Genomic DNA, 18,385 nt, shown 5'->3' on the forward strand with positions numbered 1-18,385 from the left:
TTTTCTTCAAAATTTTATTTAAAATAAATAATTTATTCATTATATTTTTTGAAAAGTAAATTGAATTATTAATTTACTGCTTCTATTTTTTACGCATACAATTTTCTTAAATCAACCTTATTTATGAATTAATAAAATTCAGATAGAAATAATTTAATTTTAATCTTATAAAAATATGTTTTTATTAATATTTATTAAAAGAATGAGTTAGAATTGAAAAACATTATAGAATTTATTTAAGTAAGCAATAATGGTTTATTTTTTTATATTATATAGAACAGCTTTATTAAGAAATTTATTTGGTCATTATAGTTTTTTTTTGAAAATTGATAATAGGAAAAAGGCAATCATTGAGACAATAATCATATATACAATTAAAAGTCCCAAAGCTTCTCCTTTACTAAACTCAAAATTGTATGATTTAATAGGATTTGGAATGAAGTAAGTGACTTCAAACTCATTTATACAAAGTGCCTAAAATGCATATTTGAATGGAGAAAGGTATTCTACCCAACCAATCCAGCTAGCATAATCGGAACGATTTTTATAAAAACCTGAGAATAACATAAAAGGGATAACAATCATAGGCATCATTGACATAGATGTATTAGCATCTTTGAAAAGAGTACCAACAAAATATCCAACACTAACACCAGTTATACTCATTATGATCATTGTGATAAGATAAAAGAAGAAAGCTCCAGTTTCAAGTCTAAGACCTGTCATAAAGTAGGCAATTAATGTATCAAGAATAGGCAGAGGTAAATTACTTAAAATATCAACTAAAAATTTTCCAGTAAAATAGGCAAATTATCCATACAACTTAGCGTTTTCTTCTCTTAAAAAAGTAGCTTTATCAACAGGGAAAGTTAAAACACAAGGATTGACAGACTCCATGAAAACAGAAACAGAAAGGAAATATATTAATCCTGCTCTATTTTAAACATCAACAATATTGGTAGGATCATTTTTTCCATCTGGTAATTAGAACCAAATAAGTCCAATGTATGTAGCCATGATTATACTTTAAATAGTTCTAGATTTGACTAAAATTGGATTACGGAAATTGATCTTTAAGCATCTCTTAATAATTAGGGGAATTTACTAGAATATATTAAGAACTTGTTATCTTTTTTCAAGATCTGATACATTTGATTATTCTATTTCTTAATGAACTAAACCTTGAAGCTACTGTTAATAGTTTTCAAGATATGTAGGGAAATTTTAAACATTAGTAGAACTTTCGGAGTGCATTATTGATAAAAAGTAATCTATTTTAAAATTAAATTTAATGATGAGATAAATTCTAAATTTTATATTTAATTATTTATTTTTCTAATTTAAGAGCTAAGAAATAAAAAAATGTGTTTTATTACCTCCTGGATTTGAATTGTGTGGACAAACAAATGAATTTTTACTAAAATAGTTCAAAATTTATTCCCTTCCTGGTCCTTAGTAAATGATCTATCCATGAATCATTAAGATGATTCTATCAAACATTTACCAAATATCAGTGGAAGGTTAGTGAATAGTGAATATAACTGTCTTTCTAGTATTATGAGCATATTCTCTTAATTCGTTTATGAGAATGTAGGCAGTAAAACTATTAATGTTTCAATTATTAAATTTAGTTGGTTTATAAATAAAGTTAGAAAATTAATTATTTTGAAGAAAAGAATAAAATCTTTACCTATCTAACCCAGAAGTTGGTTCATCAAGGAATATAACTTATGGATTACTTACTAATTCGAATCCAATAGAAGTTCTCTTTCTTTCTCCTCCAGATACACCTTTTATGAAGTTACCACCAATAAGTGTATTTTGGCATCTTTCTAATTTTAAAGTTTTAATAACTTCGTCAACTTTTTTTTCTTTTTCTTCTTTTGAGCCTTTGATTTTAAAATCAGCGGCAAAAGAAATGCATTCTCTGACAGTAAGAGTTTCAGGAAGGATGTCATCTTGCATGACATATGATGCAAAATTAGGAAAAGATTTACTTGTATACTTTTTTTGATTTGCAAGGATGCTTCCTTCTAGTCTGTGATTTTAATCTACTTGCAATCTCTGACACAAACCATTTAAGAGAGAAGTTTTACCAGCACCCGAAGAGCCTTTAATAATTTAAAAATTTGTTTGATAGTAAGCAAATTATAATAATTTTTTTTTATACCTAAAATGGCTGTGATTTCACCACTTTTACAAATTCCTTCAATATTGTTAAGGATGACTTTGTCGCCATTTTTAGTAGCAACAGTGTATTTTAAATCCTTAAATGTGATATCTATGGGCAAATATTTAGGTTGTTTATTCATTTTTAAGATATGAAACTAATTAGTATGATTTATAAATTTTTAATTTAGTTATTTGTTTATAAATTAATGAGATTGATTATCTTCTTTTTATTAACCATTACTGTTCTTGTAGTATTATTAAAATTATGTAAATGTAAATGCGATTAAAAGTTAAAGTAACAAATAGTAATTTAGAATGACAAAATTAATTTAAGAAAAAGAAAAAAATAAATTAAACTAAAATTTGTTTATTTTTCAGCTATTTTTACTACAAAAATTTGAGATATTACTAATTAAATGATGTAATTAATCAGGAATTATTTTTTTATTTATCAGGTTTTACATAGGTAATACCAGATTTATTAATTAAACTAATAAAAGATTCTTTAAGTTCTTCTTTTATAATTCACAGAATAATCAAAGAAAATTTCTTTATTTTTACATCTATTTATTCATAGGTTTACATCTTCTAATTTTTTATCGCTTACTTTAGCTTTTTTTAAAAAAATTATATTCTATAAATAGAACACAACTGTAAATTATCATATTAGTAAATAAAAACTACTTTTTTCTAAAATAATTTTGCAAATAAACATATTAGAATGTAAAAAAATTTATATTTAATATTTTATTAAAAATATTCAAGAAAAAATTATCTCTATTAAATTTACTACAACAAATTTATTTTCATCAAAATAACTAGATAGAACAAAAAACAATAAATTTAAAAAATATTCCTGTTAACAAACTTTGTAATCAAAATAATAAATTAGGGAGAGAATATTCGAAAATTCTTAATTTATTCTAGCAAAAATAACATTATTTGTTACTGATTATTTATAATAATTTGCTTAAATAAAAGTTGAATTATCAATTTTCTAAAGGAAACCATATTGGTTATTTTGGAATAAAATTATTGAATTCTTTACCTATTAAAAAATTGTTTTATATAAAATTACATTAAAAAAATATTGTGATATTTTAAAAAAATATTTATCAACTATAATAATTGATAAAATCAACAAAAAACTTAAAAATAAATTGAATTTATAAAAAGTAAAATAAATTTTTAGTTTTTCAGTTGAATTCATTTTCTTCTCTAAAAATTATTTTAAATTTATTTTTATTAAAGATTTTAAATTTTTAAAAATATCTTTTTTTAAATTGGTAGAAACGTTTTTTAATGTATATTTATTTATAGCTTAGAATTATGTTTTAAATCAAACAAACACTTTTTTTGTTTTGGTCATTTCAAAAAATAAATAACAAATAAACAAATAATTAATTGTAAATTTTAATTCATTTTTATAGAAAAACTAATTACAATCAAAAAGAAAAAAGAATTTGAAAAGAATATTTAATTATTATTTTTTAATATTTTCACAAAAAGTTCACCAATATGGTTTGTTAAAAACTATTTATTTAAGCATTTTTAATTTTGATGGTTACATTATTTGTTAAAGGAAAATACTAGTGCAAAGTTAATAATCCTGACTATAGCCTAAATAATGACCCATCTCTACCAACTTGCTAAGATTCTCCAGGTTGTTTGTGGGATTTAAGTTAATGTTCTCCATGCTAAGATAGTTAGTGTATTTGTTAAGATTATAATATTTGTGATTCATGCACGGATGGCTATTTTATAAATAATAATAATGTATGTCAATAATGCCCTCCAGGATGCGCAATATGCTGCCAAAGAGAATCACTAACTGATTATATATGTTCTTAATGCAGGGAAGATTACACTCTAGTTGGAGGTGTATGTATATAAACTTTAGGTTGCAGATAATTAATTCCAAATAGTGACAAATGTATATAGTGTATAGATGGATATTATTTAGATCAATCTTCTTAATGTTAGAAATGTCATCAAAATTGTAAAACATGTTTAACAAAATATGATTGTATTACTTGTAATCATATTTACTCTAATGTTTCTGATGGAGGTATTTGTGTGGGAAATGTTACTCCAACTCCCCCTAAGATATAAGTACCTGACTGTATCTTAAAATAGGATGAAAGTAAGTATGGTATTCCTTCCAATACGGATGAAACACCAAATTGCAATCCATAATTTTACTTTTTAGATATTTCAACAGGGAGATGCAGGTGCAGCTAATGTAATGACTAATATTATCTTAATTATTCTTTTACTCAAGAAACTTAATAACTATCATATACTTGTAGTCCTTGTAGCGATAAAGATCAAAATAGCCACAGATGTTTATTAAATGTAAAATAAATAAAATTAAAATTTCATTTATTCTTTATTTTCTCATATTAATTAGGTTAATGATCTTAATGGCATTACAATAGTATAGTGCAAAGATGGTTATATCTTGGACTTATCCTCATAGGTATGTGTTGATAATAGTAATAGTAATTGCAGAAGATTATTTGATGGAGATTGTTCTGATTGTTATGATGGTAGATACCCTGAATAAGATCCTGATGACAATTTCAAAATTAAATGTTATGAATATGATAAGAATACATGCTTAACGCCAATTAGCAAAGGAACACAGTGTAACAAATGTGTTGATGGATATTATTTGTAAGATAATGTTTGCTAATCATGCAATTAGGGTTGTACAACTAGTGATTGTAAGATTTGTTCTAAGTGTTAAACTGCTACTTAATGCTTGTAATGTAGTTCAGGATACAAATTAAAGAATGGTAGTTGTAGTAGTTGTACTAATCCCTACTGTTCTTAATGTGATTAGGTAGAAAATGTTTGTACTAAATGCAAGCCAGGATATGGGTTAAATACTTAATCTAAAGATGATACAGACCAGTGCCTGTAATGCTAGAGTAATTGCTTAGTCTGTGATGTAGATTTTAGAAAATGTACTAAATGCTCAGACGGATTTTATATATAAAATTTTGTTTGCAAAAAATAGCCTGATAATTGTATTCTCTAGGAAAACGGATTTTGTATATAATGTGCCTTTGGGTATGTAGCCTAAGCTGGTTACTGTATAAAATGCAACAATTAAGATATTGGTCATTACACATGTCCATCAAATTGCGATGATAGCCAGATTTAATTAGTCGATCTTTTGTATTCATAGGTTCTCAAAAACTCAATACTTTTTTTTTTCATAGTATATTTTGGATTTGTGTCTCTACCTCTAAATAACTTTAGTTGAATTTTTATTTATTTTTGTATGCTAAAATCTAAAAATGTTTTATAAAAAAATTAATTTTCTTCTAATTGTTGTTGTTTTTTATTTTTAATAAGAAATTTCAAAAAATGTATTTAAATTTTATCTTGAATATTTTATGGAATAAAGAACAAAGACGACATATAAGCAAATAACAGTCAAGAGTATTTATTTATTTATATTTGATTAGCAAATATAACTAAAACATATAAATTTGTATGCTGTAAACTAGTAAAGTATCATGTTAAAATCAATTGTCTTCTAATTGGTCGTGCTCGCTGACGTTAGATTTAGAAGCTAATCTGAAGAGATAAGTGATCATTGAAAGAACTAAGACTATGAATATGAAATAAGTAACAACCAAGAATAGTTGAATGAAGTATGCAATAATAGGAGCATCAGTTAAACAAGTTTCAAAACCAGCTTAAAAATAGAGAACGTTAGCATAAACAAATAATCCAAAAAGGAAAAGGTAGTAAGCTATGTCAAGGAATTCAAAGAACAAAATAATATCGTGATTTTTATATTTTGGGACCATTGTTATTAATTGATATGTTCCCTTAATGATCTAACTGTAGAATACTAGATCAACGAGTAAAGAGTATTAGTATCCGCATGTTTCTTCTGAATATTATCTTTCAATGAGTCCGCTTGCAGTCAAGAAAATCAAAGTAAAGAAGAAATGGGCTCCTTCTGAAGACTTTAGCTTAGTTTTGGCTTCTATTTCAATCATATTTGCTATACCTTTTTATAAATTATTTATTATTTATTGCTTCTGTTGTGTATCTTGCAATTAAAATTTCTTATTTAATATATTTATAAATTTTTTCTGTTTCCCTTTCTAACATTTATTTATAATATAAAATCCAGCTATTTATTTATTTCATTAAGTAAAAAAAAAACAAGCAAACAAACAAGCAATCAATCTCTATCGTTTTACATAAGACGATTCTCTAAATTTTATTTTTTTATTTGAAATTTATTATCTTTTATTTTCATTTTATGAAAAAAACAAACAAAAAACCTATCTACCAACCTACCTGCCTATCAATTAAAAATTAAGAAAAAAGATATATGAATAAATTATTAAATTCAACTATTAATTTTCAAATTAAAAAATACAACATCAATATTTCTGTTTGAATTAAATATTTCAAAAAGTTATCTAAATTATTTTATTTAATTTTCAATATTTTTAAATTAATTAAAAGAAAAAAAATTTTATTTTTTCTTAATTAAAATGAAAATTTACAACATTTGCAATTAATTATTGTTATAAAAAATAAATATTTGATAGAAGTTTTAATAAGTAAATTATTTGTTAAAAAATTATTTTTTGAGTTATTATATTTTATTTATTTAAACATAATGTAATTTATTTTATTTGAATTAAACATATAATAAAAAATTATTTAATTTAAACTTTTGAAATTAAAAAATTAATTAGAGAAAATTAAAATATTTTTTTTAAATAAAATAATATTTAATGATAGAGTTTTTAATTAGTGTTTTTGTTGTGTAAGAAGAAAATATAAATAAATAAAATTGATTTCTATCATTTATTTACATCACCAAAATTACTATATTATGAGTAGAAGTTTTTGTTCTAATTATTTGGCTAATAAGAAGGTATTTTGAAACACCATCATATGATTAATACAAAGCCACATAATTTATGTATTATTAGCTCTTAGATTTCTTAATTAATTAATCAAGATTTTTCTTTTTTTTAGAATGGAAGAGTTAAAAACAAACAAATTTTAACCAAAAATTAATTATAAATATTTTTATCTTGTAAGAAATAATAGTATATCATTTTATAAATAAATAAATAATAAATTCATAAATGCTTTCAAAAACTATTAGATTCTGCTTCGCTAGAACACAAGCTAACTTTAGCAAATTTTCTAAAACTATTATCCCTGATTATTTTAAAACAGAACCCATTATTGAAGTAGTTTTTTTTAGATTTATAGATAAACCTACTAATCGTTTTGCATATCCAAAAATTTATTATTTCTAATTATTAGGGTTAGTATCAAGTTACTCCTACACTCAGTGTTCCATAAAATATCAAACGTCCTGATTATGTAGGTAGAATAATTATTATTCAAATAAATAGAGTTATTTGTCATCAATCAATTAGGTTGCTAATTTCTTAATTTTATTAAAAGATAACCCTAACCCTATATTTGGTATCTATCATGGAAACCCAGTTGTGCACAATCAAGATATTATCAGGCGTAATTTTTCAGAAATTTTATAATTTTTAAGATAAATTATTTATAAATTCTTTCTGTTACTCTAATAAATTTTCATATTTTATCCTAATCAAAAGCTTTTTTGAGCAATATATTTGTAAAATAGACTGCAATTTATATATTAAAATCAAATAATTTGATAAAATATTTCAGATTATTAATTAATTTTCATGTTTCATTCAAAATTTTTAATAAAGGTTTGAAGATAGCAGGAAATTTAGCTGCTAGAACTCTCGCTCATCTTGCAAGTCATGTCAAGGAAGGAATCACAACTGATGAATTAGATAAGATTTGCCACAAATTTATTATTGACAATAATGCTTATCCAACAGCATTAGGTTTTATGCATTTTCCTAAGAGTGTATGTACTAGTGTTAATGAAGTCGTATGCCATGGTATTCCTAATACTAGACCTTTGAAGAATGGTGATTATATTAATTTAGATGTTACTCTTTATATTGAGGGTGTTCATGGAGATAATTCATTAATGGTACCTGTTGGAGATGTTCATCCAGAAATTATGAAATTAATTTAAACTACATAGAAAGCTTTATATGAAAGTATTAAAGTTTGTAAACCTGGTACTCCATTTAGAAAAATTGGAGAAGTTTGTGAGTAAATAAATTACATAAAACTACTTAATTGAGTTTAATATTTATTATAAAAAATATTTAAAAATTAATTACTATTAATAAAAAGATCTATTGCTCATGAAAATGGTTTCTCAGTTTGCGAGTTATTCACTGGACATGGTGTAGGAGAATTATTGCACATGGCTCCAGCTGTTTTCCACGAAAAGAAAACAAGATCTGAAAATCCTTATGTTATGCAACCTGGTATGGTCTTCACAATCGAACCTATATTTACTATGAGAAGAGGACGTTATCAAATGTGGTCTGATTAGATGACAGTTGTTTCTCCTTATAATCCATCTGCTTAATGGGAACACACTATTTTAATCACAGAATAGGGTCATGAAGTTATTACTTTAAGAGATGGAGAAAAAATAGAGTGAAAAATTATTATTTAAAAAGGATTATAAATTTTAAAAATAAGATTTTAATAGTCAGTAATTCTATGATATGCTTATTCTTCGCATTTTAAATAAAAATAATTAGCTTTTATAAATATTATTTTATTACTAAACTTTTAGAGCTTACAAAAAAAAATTTCTAATAAAGCTTGAATTTAAGAGCCATTTTTAAAATTTAGAGATAGTTAAAATAAAAGTGTTACTAATTATTTAATTATAAATAATTTTTTAAATAAATTAATTGCATTTTTAGGTTTTGATTTACAACAAATTTTAATTAAATAATTTTCAATTTATTTGTAAAATAAGAAAATTGATAAAAATAAAATAAAACAATTTGATTATCAATTTGAGTAAATTTATTCATCTTATTAAATGTAACATTTGAATAAAATTCTGTAATCTTAGATTGATAGATTAGCATTCATTTTGTATGTCCAATTAGTTTTAATAATTTACTTAAAAAAATTAAAAATATGAATTAAATTATATAAATCATATTATAAAATATTTAAGTGCATAAATTAAGTTGCTTTATTAATTAACTCTAGAATAGAATTTAATAAAAATATGGTATAGGAGAATTTGTTTTTTATTTGAGGCATATTTAGTATTTTATTTGATTTACGTCTCTTTTCTTAAAAAGAATAGAAAGTAGACAAGTGAATGAAAAAAATATATCAACGCGTGTATTTTTAGATGGATTTTTTTAAATAAAACAAGCAATTTAATTAAATAAAAACACTGATTACAAAAGATCTACTGTTTTTATTTATTGCACGCTAAATAAAGATTTGTGTGAAGCAAATATTAAAGATATCGTTTATTAAAGATAGAAGAATTTTAAATAAAGTATATAAGACAATAGTGCTATTAAATAGCAACAACTCAATCTTATCAAAACTTAATTTCAAAGAAAAATATAAAAAATTTGAAAATTATTGATAAAAAAGCACTTCAAAAAAAAGAAGATAAGCAAGAAATAACATTAAAATAAATGGCTGCCCAAAAGGATTTAAAGAAGGATAAAAAAGACATTAAGCTTCAAAATATCGAATTTGTTGGTATAGTTAGAGAAGTTCACTCTGGTGATTCTCTCACAATCTAATCAACTAAAACTAATAACATCGCCAGATTTTTCTTGACTCACGTCAGAGCTCCTAAGGTTGGAACCAATGATACACAAGATAAACCTTATGCTTTTGAATCTAAAGAATTCCTTCGTAAGAAACTCATAGGTCAATAAGTAGAAGTAAAATTTGAATATGAAAAAACTGTTAAAGTCGCCAAATCTTGGGAAGATGACAGTGAAGCTACTGAAAAACAAATGAACTTCTGTACTGTGTTCTACTAAGGCTAAAATATTAATGTAGGATTTTTAAAATTATTTTTTTATATTTCCAACTAATAAAACATCAAATATATTATTAAAAACACTCTAATTCATTTAAACTCTTCTAATTACTTGTTTTAATATCATTTTTTTAAAAATTTTAGCTCTAATTAATCCAAGAAGGTTATGCTGAGTTCAATTTCGCCAGAACAGAAGAAGAAAAATCATAATATCACGATGAATTGAAGACTGCTTCTGAAGAAGCTGCTAAGAAAAAGAAGGGTCTCCACTCTACCAAAAATATCCCTCTCCACAGATTCAATGATATTTCTCGTTTGAAAAATAAGCCTAAACTTCTTGAGCACTTCAACTCATTGAAATCGTAAATAATTTACATAATTTTTTTTACAAATCCTCTAAATTATCGTTTAATTCTAACATTAAAAATGGAATAACCTACCAATAGAAAAAATTAAAAAAAAAAGCATAATGCATAGTTAAGTTTTAGTCTTCAATTATATATTAGAACAGGTTTATAAATATTTTAACAAACTATATCAGATTCTTATAAACGTGTCACTATAGATTTAATTAAAAAAATTCCAAGATATCGTTTTTAATTAATTTTTTAAAAATTAACTGATAAGTGAAAATTTATTTAAGACTTTTTTATTTCAACTAACTAAAAAATCTAGAAGATTTTTAAAAATTTTTAAAAATAAATTATGTTGTTTTAACAAAAGAAAAAATAAAATATTATTTTTCTTAATAATTTTTTTTTTTAACTTAGAAAAGCTAGATTAACTGGTGTTGTTGAATTGGTCATTAGTGGTGGTATTTATAAAGTTAGAGTTAATGAAGAACCATACTCCATTCTTGTTCTTTTAAGCGGTGTCAGATGCTTACCTCCTGATAGTAATATTCCCGAATACACCACCTGGTCAAGCAAAGCATTAGATTTTGCTAAAAATAATCTACTTTAGAGAGATGTTGAAATCCAATTAGAACGTATGGATAACAAGGGTAAGTTCCATGCTACTGTTTTAGTGAATAAGTAAAATTATGCAAGCTAGCTCTTATCTTAAGGACTTTGCTTTACTTTTGGTAAGGCTAAACATACTACCGAATATGAAGCTATTGAAAAGGAAGTATAAGCAGCCAAGAAAGGATTATTCGGTTCAAATAAAATAAATATTGAAAGTTTACGTGGTTAAAATTTTGATGTAGATTAAAAAAATGTTAAAGCTATTTCAGGTAGCATTTAAGCCAAGTTAAGCGAATTAATTAACACTGATGAATTCTATATCCAAGAAAATTCTCGTATTGCTGTTTTAGATAAGATGGAAAAGGAACTCGATGATTTTGACTTAGAAGCTTATCCTAAACTTTAATAACCTGTTTAGCCTGGTACACCTTGTGTAGCTCTTTTCAGTGGAGACAATAATTATTATAGAGGTAAAATAGTTAAGAAGCGTAATGATAATAAATACGAAGTATTTTTCATTGATTACGGCTTCTACGATAGTGTTCATATTGATGATATGTGCAAATTACCTGAAAAATGGGCTCCTATTCAACCATTTGCTATCAAGCTCGGATTAGCTTACTGCGTTGGTTTACACGATAAGCATCCCTTGGCAGTAGAAAGTGATGAAACATTCAAAGAGTTAGCTTGGGGCAAAAAAATCCACTTATCTTACAAATACGAAGACAACGGCGTAAAATATGTTATTGTATAAGATGCAGCTAATACTCCCTTGAACTAAACCATCAACTTCCAACTTCTTAAAAAGGGTTTGGTTAGATTAGATGAAGGAGTAGCCCTCCCTGAAGAACTTCAAGCTTGGTAAGAAGAATAAGATTTCGCTAAAGAAAAGAAAATCGGTCTTTGGGCTTATGATGAATAAGAAAATGATGATTGAAGAGATGATAATTGAAATCTGATTAGTTTTTTAGTTAATTTTAATATAATAAAAATTAACAAAATATTTATATTTAAAAAACATAAAATATAAACTATTAAAAAATAAATAACAGCAACATTTTTATAATTACTTTATTTTTATAAAACCATAAAATAAAATAAATTAAATCTTCACAACTTAATCAATTTATTTTCTAAAAATAATTTAAAAATTCAATTTATAATATTAGTTATTATTTTTAAAAAAATATCTTTAATAATAATATTTAATCAACTTAAAAATATTCAACCCTTACTTCTAACTTAAAAATTAAATTATAATTTTTTTTCTTATCAAACAGCAAAGTATTAAATTTGTAACGATATAAAAGTTATATTTTCAAATTTATATTTTAGTATTTATTTTGAAATTTTAGCATAAAGGTAAAACGATTAATTAATTTATTTTTCATTAATTAATACCCTCCTCTTACTTTGATAAATTTTCCAAAATTATATGGCCCTCTTTTTATATAAACTGATCAGGGCTTAAACTTTTTTGTTTAGAAAGACATTAACTACATAAAAGTTTGAATTATATTTATAAATTTATTAATTATTTAAGAGTTTCTAAGTGTAGATAATTGATAAATTTTTATATACTTTAATTAGATTTTTAATCTAATACTGTGAAGAAAGACTATAAATTTAAATAAAAAAATATTTGTATTTTTATTCATTTAACAGATTTAGTTTAAAAAAATATTAATTTAAATACTTTTAAATTATTTAAAATTAGCCACTGTTTAATGTGTTGTTTTAATTTAGTTAAAATGAGTAAGGTTAAAAATAGTAAATCATACTATTAATTGTAACTTAAGAAGATTAATTAAATTTGAAAATCATTCCTATCCTATCGCAATCAGTATTAATAAAAGAATTAAGTTGTTACTAAATTACAAATTAATTATAATGCGTATGTCTTGGAGTAATATTTTAAAATTCAAGTAAACTCATTTTAAGAATCTTTTTTTCACGCATAATTAGATAAGCCAAGTATCCAAGTAAATTGTAATTAACCTACAGAAAATCTAAATTCTAAAACTGTGTAGTAAGCTATATTATATTCAAATTCTATGTCAATTAAGCCATTTTCATTTTAATACTAAGCTGTAGAACTATTAATATTAAAATATTTGGATTTTTAATTTTCTTGATTGTGTGGTTATACTTGCAAAATAATTAGATCATATTATACATTCGTTGTAAATATTATTCTTTTATATGAGAAAAACTAGCATGTTTTTAGATATATTAATTCCTTTATATCCCTAAAAAAATCTAATTTTGTAATTTAAACAACTTACATTAATAAAAATTAAACAACAGGTGAAATTAAAAGTAAATATTTTTGCTTAGCCTATTTAAAAAATAAAACAACTTAATGAAAATAAAATCATGTGGATTTTTACTTCGAATTTATTTGATCAAGTGTGTGGTAAAATTTATAAAAATTTTCAATTAAATTTTTTTTCTATCGTGAAAGTTGCACGTTTTTAGTATGTTTTAGCATATTATTCATTTGCAAATAATGACTTAATATCTTTCAATTTAATTTTCTTTTTTCACTAAAACCTCAAACTCTCTTGTTTGATTACTTGTTAAAAAAGTATCAGAGCTTTTAGAATACGTAATCTGATGTCATTAGAGTTTATATAAGGAGTTAATATTAATAAACGAAGAAACAAAAAATGTGATATTTAAAAGCAAACTGGAAATCAAACCAAATTTTAAAATATATATGAGAGTCATCTATTTTTATCTCTTAAATTTATATCTTCTATTTATAATTTTAAATACTAGCTTAAATATTATGATCGATTTTTATATAAAAATATATATCAAACATTTTAGTTCACCTTATTACTAATAGTTGAGTTTAATAATAGAAATAGATTGAAATACCTCAATAATAACCATCAGACATATCTTACTCATGTAATTTATTGTGGAATTAAATACAACTTTTACTAGTATTTTTCTCAAAATTATAATCAAAACTTTTTAAAAAGAAAAAGAAAAATTAAAAAAAAGGAAAACAACTTAATCTCTTAAAATCTTAATAGTAGAATTCTGTTGGTTTGAAAAAAACCTATGAACAAAAAAGATGATATCGCTTAGCAAAACACATAAGATGATCTTGGATTCAAGAAAAAATATGATAGTTCCTAAAAGATTTAACTCTTTAAAAAAGTTTAGGAGGAATGTGTCATTTCAAGAGTATTTACTGTTAAACAGACTATTTTGCAAGTCATTTTAGAGTTTACCTCATACCTCTTCTCTGCAGGTATACTCTTCCTCTTGTTTTGGTGGATAAAAGAGTGGCGATTTAAGTGCTTCTTCACTATTACGACGATAGAGCATGCCGATAGAGTTGTAGTATATGGACCTGATGGAGACATCCAAATCTTGAAGCTCTTTTAAGTAAAGGTGAATGGAAAAATGAATAGCAATAGTAAATTGAATGGTTAATAAGATATTGAAAATAATAACTCAAATTCATCTGAATTAATTTTAGTTAAAGCTTTCGATTATCGTTTTAACAAATATTAATATGTCAATGGAGAATTTATTCCTTACTGTGATTCTCCTTTTGACTATAAGAATAAGGAAATCATTTCTTTATTTAAAGAAGGCTTAACACCTGAGCAAATACAGTAAACTAGAGAAAAAAATGGTAGAAACAATACTGATATTCCCGATAAAGGAGTAATTTAGCTAACATTTGAAGAATTATTTTCTCCTTTCTACTTATTTTAAGTAGGCAGTACTATCTTGTGGTTGTTTGAAGGATATCGTATTTATGCTTACATTATTATAGGTACTTCAACTATTAGTGTAATGCTGAAAATCTATGAAGAAAGACTTAATTTCTCTAGATTAAGAGAATTTAGCTATTTTAGAAGTTCATCATGTATTTTCAGAAATGGTAATAAGTAGGTTATGGATTCTTAAGAACTATGCTTTGGCGACAAAGTTATTCTTCGTGAAGGAGAAATAGCTCCTTGTGACTTAGTTGTTGTGAAAGGAAGCGCTGTTGTTAATGAAGCTATGCTTACTGGTGAAAGTATACCCATAGTTAAGACTTCTTTGAGCAATAATGATGAAGAATTTAACGAAAATAAGCAAAATGTGATTTATTGTGGAAGTACAATTCAATAAGTAACAAATAATTTAGAATGCATAGTTATTCGTATAGGCTTTGAGACATTAAAAGGTAACTTGATTCGTTCTATTATGTATCCTAAGTCACATTCTTAGATTTCTTTCAAAAACGATTCTGGTAAATTTTTGCTAATTCTTGGGTTTGTTGCTTTGATTTCATTCTTTGTAGCACTTAAAACTTTTATTGACAAAATCGATTTAGGATTAATGGAAACTAAAGATGTAGTTATTAGATGCTTCGATTTAGTTACTATTAGTGTTCCTCCTGCACTTCCTACTTGTTTGTCATTTGGTATTTCATTCTCTCTAAAAAGACTTCGTAAAAGACAAGTTTACTGTATAAATCCTGAAAAAATAAACATTTGTGGTATAGTAAGAACAATATGCTTTGATAAAACAGGAACGTTAACAGAAGAAAAGCTTTCTTACAAGTTTGTCTCTACATTCTTAAATGAGTAAGGATAAAACAAATTTGAAGAGCAAGTTATTCCATAGCAACTTAGCAAAAATTAAAGAATGATTATGTCATCTTGTCATAGTTTGATGCTTTATAAGGGTAAGAATGCTGGAGATCCTCTCGATGTTGAAATGTTTGAGAATTCAGGAGCAGATTTAATTGAAGAGGATAATCATGCTTAAAAACAAATCAATGGAAATAAAGTAATTTCTGAAATTAGCTTAAGATCATTTAGTTAAAATTAAGAAACTAAAGAAGTTATTTCTGTGTTAAAAAGATTCTAGTTTGAGTCTGAAGTCGAAAGAATGTCTTCTTTGATATCGTATGAAAATCAAACATACATAGTCACAAAAGGTTCTCCAGAAAAAGTTAAAACAATTTGTCTCCCTCATACAATTCCTTAGTCCTTTGATTCCTAACTTTAGAAATACACTTAAGAAGGTTATCGTGTTATTGCTTTAAGCTATAAGCCTATTCAAGACTCTGAGATAGATTGTGCAAAGGAAAGATTATTTTATGAACATTCATTAATTTTTACAGGGTTCCTCGTTTTTGAGAACAAGCTTAAACCTGAGACTATTCCTCACATTAAATTACTCCTTGAAAAGAAAGTCTAAATTCATATGGTAACAGGTGACAATCCCTTAACTTCCTTAAGTGTAGCTAAATAATGCGATATTCTTGATTAAACACAAAAAATAGGTGTGCTTGATGTAATTACAGAAAACGGCCAGACAAGCAGCTCTTTAGATGGTGTATCTACTCCAGTCGAGAAAATTTTAGAGAATATGGTTTCTTAAAAACCCTAACTTGTTATGACAGGAGCTTTCTTTGGCACATTTCTAAATAATATCAAGGAATAAAACAAATAGCTATTTGCTTTACTACTTTCTCAAACAAAAGTTTATGCTCGTATGAAACCAGACTAAAAACAAAGCTTGATCAGAAACCTCTAGTAATATTAGAATCTTTCTTAAGGCTACTCTTTCATAGGTATGTGTGGAGATGGTGCAAATGACTGCTAGGCTTTAAAAGATGCTGATATGGGTATTTCATTGGGAGAAGCTGAAGCTTCTATAGCAGCTTCCTTTACAAGCAAGATTCAAAATATAAGTATTATAGAATACATCTTACGTGAAGGAAGATGCTGTTTGGCAACTTCATTTTAATGCTTCAAGTTTATGTCTGTGTACAGTATTATTTAGACATGCACAACTGCTATCCTTTATTAAAGAGGTGCTGTTCCTGGTGATTATCAATTCCTTTATTGGGATCTCTTCATCATTATACCATTAGCATTTTTGATAGGTTTAACTGATTCAGCTGAAAAACTCACTGTTAAGACACCTTCTCACCGTCTATTTTCTTACCAAAATATATTTTCAGTGATAGGTTTGGGTATAATATAATTCATATTCCTTATTATCTCAATATCCATTATAACTCCTGAAGACTGGTATATTTCACCCATTGATATTAACATAAAAAGTTAATCTGATCCTTCTGTGTTATTATCCAACTCTTTTGATAATGCAGTTCTATTTTGGGTATCTAATTTCCAATATATCTGTTCAGTGATAGCCTTTTCAGTTGGATCATAATACAAAAAGCCTTTTTATACTAATTTCTACTTTACCTTTTTCTTATTTGCTATCATAACTCTTTCTATTTATGCTCTGTTTTCATAAGAAATGAACTTTACTGAGTTCTTTTAAATTTCTGCAATAGCTTACGATAATGATGGTAATCCTATGAGTAAAATGCCCTATTATTGGAGATACATTTTTGGAGGATTAATAATAGTGAATATGATTATTAACATATTATATGAAAAATATATAGTTAATATTCTTTGTGGCTTATTTGAGAAATTGTTCCCTTCTTTAGTCTACCATGGTACTTTTAATACCAAAGATATTCAAATATCTGACCTTAATAAAGCAAATGATGATATGGCAAAAGTTGAAATGGTTCAAATATGAAAAATTATTGAAATGATATATCAAATTAAGTTCTGTTATTTTTTTGCATTTTATTTTTGTTTCTATTTAATTATTTAAATTTTCTTTAATTTTTTACCTTGAAAGAATAAAGTGCTGCATTCAAACTAAAAAGATATTATTTAATTTATATTACTTATTAAGCATCTAAAAACCAACTAATCTTAAATTTTAAAAATATTTTTTAACATAATTTTGGAATTTTTAATAATAATTTTTATAAAAAAATAAAAATTTAAATCAAATACTAAAAATATATTTTTTTATAGAATTAATTATATTGTTCAAATTTTTTAACTCAAAAATGTTCTTTTTTATAAACTTACTTATTATATTTTAAATTACCTTTATAGATTAATAAAGAAAGTAAAACAAAATAATGTATTTATATTTAGTGAAGCAAATATGATTATTTGTAAAATTGATCTTTCATATATTATTAATTATTTTTTTTACTTCTTAACTTTTTTCTATCAAAAACATATCATTAAATTGTCAAGAAATAAATAAAATTATAAAAGATAAATTATATTTACAAAGATCAAAATAAATTATTTATTCTAATAAACTTGTATTTAATTTGTTAAAATTGCAATAGAAAATAAATAAAATAATAAATAATTAATTAATTGTTTAAATATCTAACTTAAATTATAGAGAATAACCAACATATTTGTTATTTGATTAATGAAAGAAAATTTTATTTGAATTATTC

At 24.5% G+C, this 18,385-nt stretch overlaps 7 protein-coding genes across 7 annotated transcripts; 4 read left to right on the plus strand and 3 right to left on the minus strand. All coding sequences in view use genetic code 6, as the record gives it.

Annotated features, from left to right (window-relative positions):
• Nucleotides 1–303: 303 nt before the first annotated feature.
• On the minus strand, nt 304–2,312 carry TTHERM_00600070 (ABC transporter family protein; the record flags this gene model as incomplete). The annotated part of the gene is made up of 4 exons (XM_001032478.1): nt 304–1,271; nt 1,377–1,603; nt 1,691–2,111; nt 2,171–2,312. The coding sequence occupies 4 exons, from the start codon at nt 2,310–2,312 to the stop codon at nt 304–306; spliced, it is 1,758 nt and encodes a 585-aa protein (XP_001032478.1).
• A 1,378-nt stretch (nt 2,313–3,690) lies between these two features.
• TTHERM_00600080 (Serine/Threonine kinase, putative) lies at nt 3,691–5,443 on the plus strand (the record flags this gene model as incomplete). Its single annotated transcript, XM_001032479.1, has 2 exons — nt 3,691–4,527; nt 4,583–5,443. The coding sequence occupies 2 exons, from the start codon at nt 3,691–3,693 to the stop codon at nt 5,441–5,443; spliced, it is 1,698 nt and encodes a 565-aa protein (XP_001032479.1).
• Nucleotides 5,444–5,708: 265 nt separating this feature from the next.
• TTHERM_00600090 (transmembrane protein, putative) lies at nt 5,709–6,191 on the minus strand (the record flags this gene model as incomplete). The annotated part of the gene is made up of 1 exon (XM_001032480.3): nt 5,709–6,191. One exon carries the CDS (start codon nt 6,189–6,191, stop codon nt 5,709–5,711), a length of 483 nt encoding a protein of 160 aa, XP_001032480.1.
• Nucleotides 6,192–7,304: 1,113 nt separating this feature from the next.
• TTHERM_00600100 (methionine aminopeptidase) lies at nt 7,305–8,734 on the plus strand (the record flags this gene model as incomplete). The annotated part of the gene is made up of 5 exons (XM_001032481.3): nt 7,305–7,412; nt 7,489–7,552; nt 7,633–7,701; nt 7,917–8,334; nt 8,419–8,734. 5 exons carry the CDS (start codon nt 7,305–7,307, stop codon nt 8,732–8,734), a joined length of 975 nt encoding a protein of 324 aa, XP_001032481.1.
• Nucleotides 8,735–9,749: 1,015 nt separating this feature from the next.
• On the plus strand, nt 9,750–12,007 carry TTHERM_00600110 (tudor domain protein; the record flags this gene model as incomplete). Its single annotated transcript, XM_001032482.3, has 3 exons — nt 9,750–10,121; nt 10,250–10,467; nt 10,876–12,007. The coding sequence occupies 3 exons, from the start codon at nt 9,750–9,752 to the stop codon at nt 12,005–12,007; spliced, it is 1,722 nt and encodes a 573-aa protein (XP_001032482.1).
• Nucleotides 12,008–13,021: 1,014 nt separating this feature from the next.
• Nucleotides 13,022–13,289, minus strand: TTHERM_000600119 (hypothetical protein; the record flags this gene model as incomplete). The annotated part of the gene is made up of 2 exons (XM_012798761.1): nt 13,022–13,158; nt 13,247–13,289. 2 exons carry the CDS (start codon nt 13,287–13,289, stop codon nt 13,022–13,024), a joined length of 180 nt encoding a protein of 59 aa, XP_012654215.1.
• Nucleotides 13,290–14,142: 853 nt separating this feature from the next.
• On the plus strand, nt 14,143–17,652 carry TTHERM_00600120 (E1-E2 ATPase family protein; the record flags this gene model as incomplete). The annotated part of the gene is made up of 1 exon (XM_001032483.1): nt 14,143–17,652. One exon carries the CDS (start codon nt 14,143–14,145, stop codon nt 17,650–17,652), a length of 3,510 nt encoding a protein of 1,169 aa, XP_001032483.1.
• Nucleotides 17,653–18,385: the final 733 nt, after the last annotated feature.

Source organism: Tetrahymena thermophila (genome assembly GCF_000189635.1).
Source record: "Tetrahymena thermophila SB210 genomic scaffold scf_8254563, whole genome shotgun sequence".
Taxonomy (NCBI): Eukaryota; Ciliophora; class Oligohymenophorea; order Hymenostomatida; family Tetrahymenidae; genus Tetrahymena; species Tetrahymena thermophila.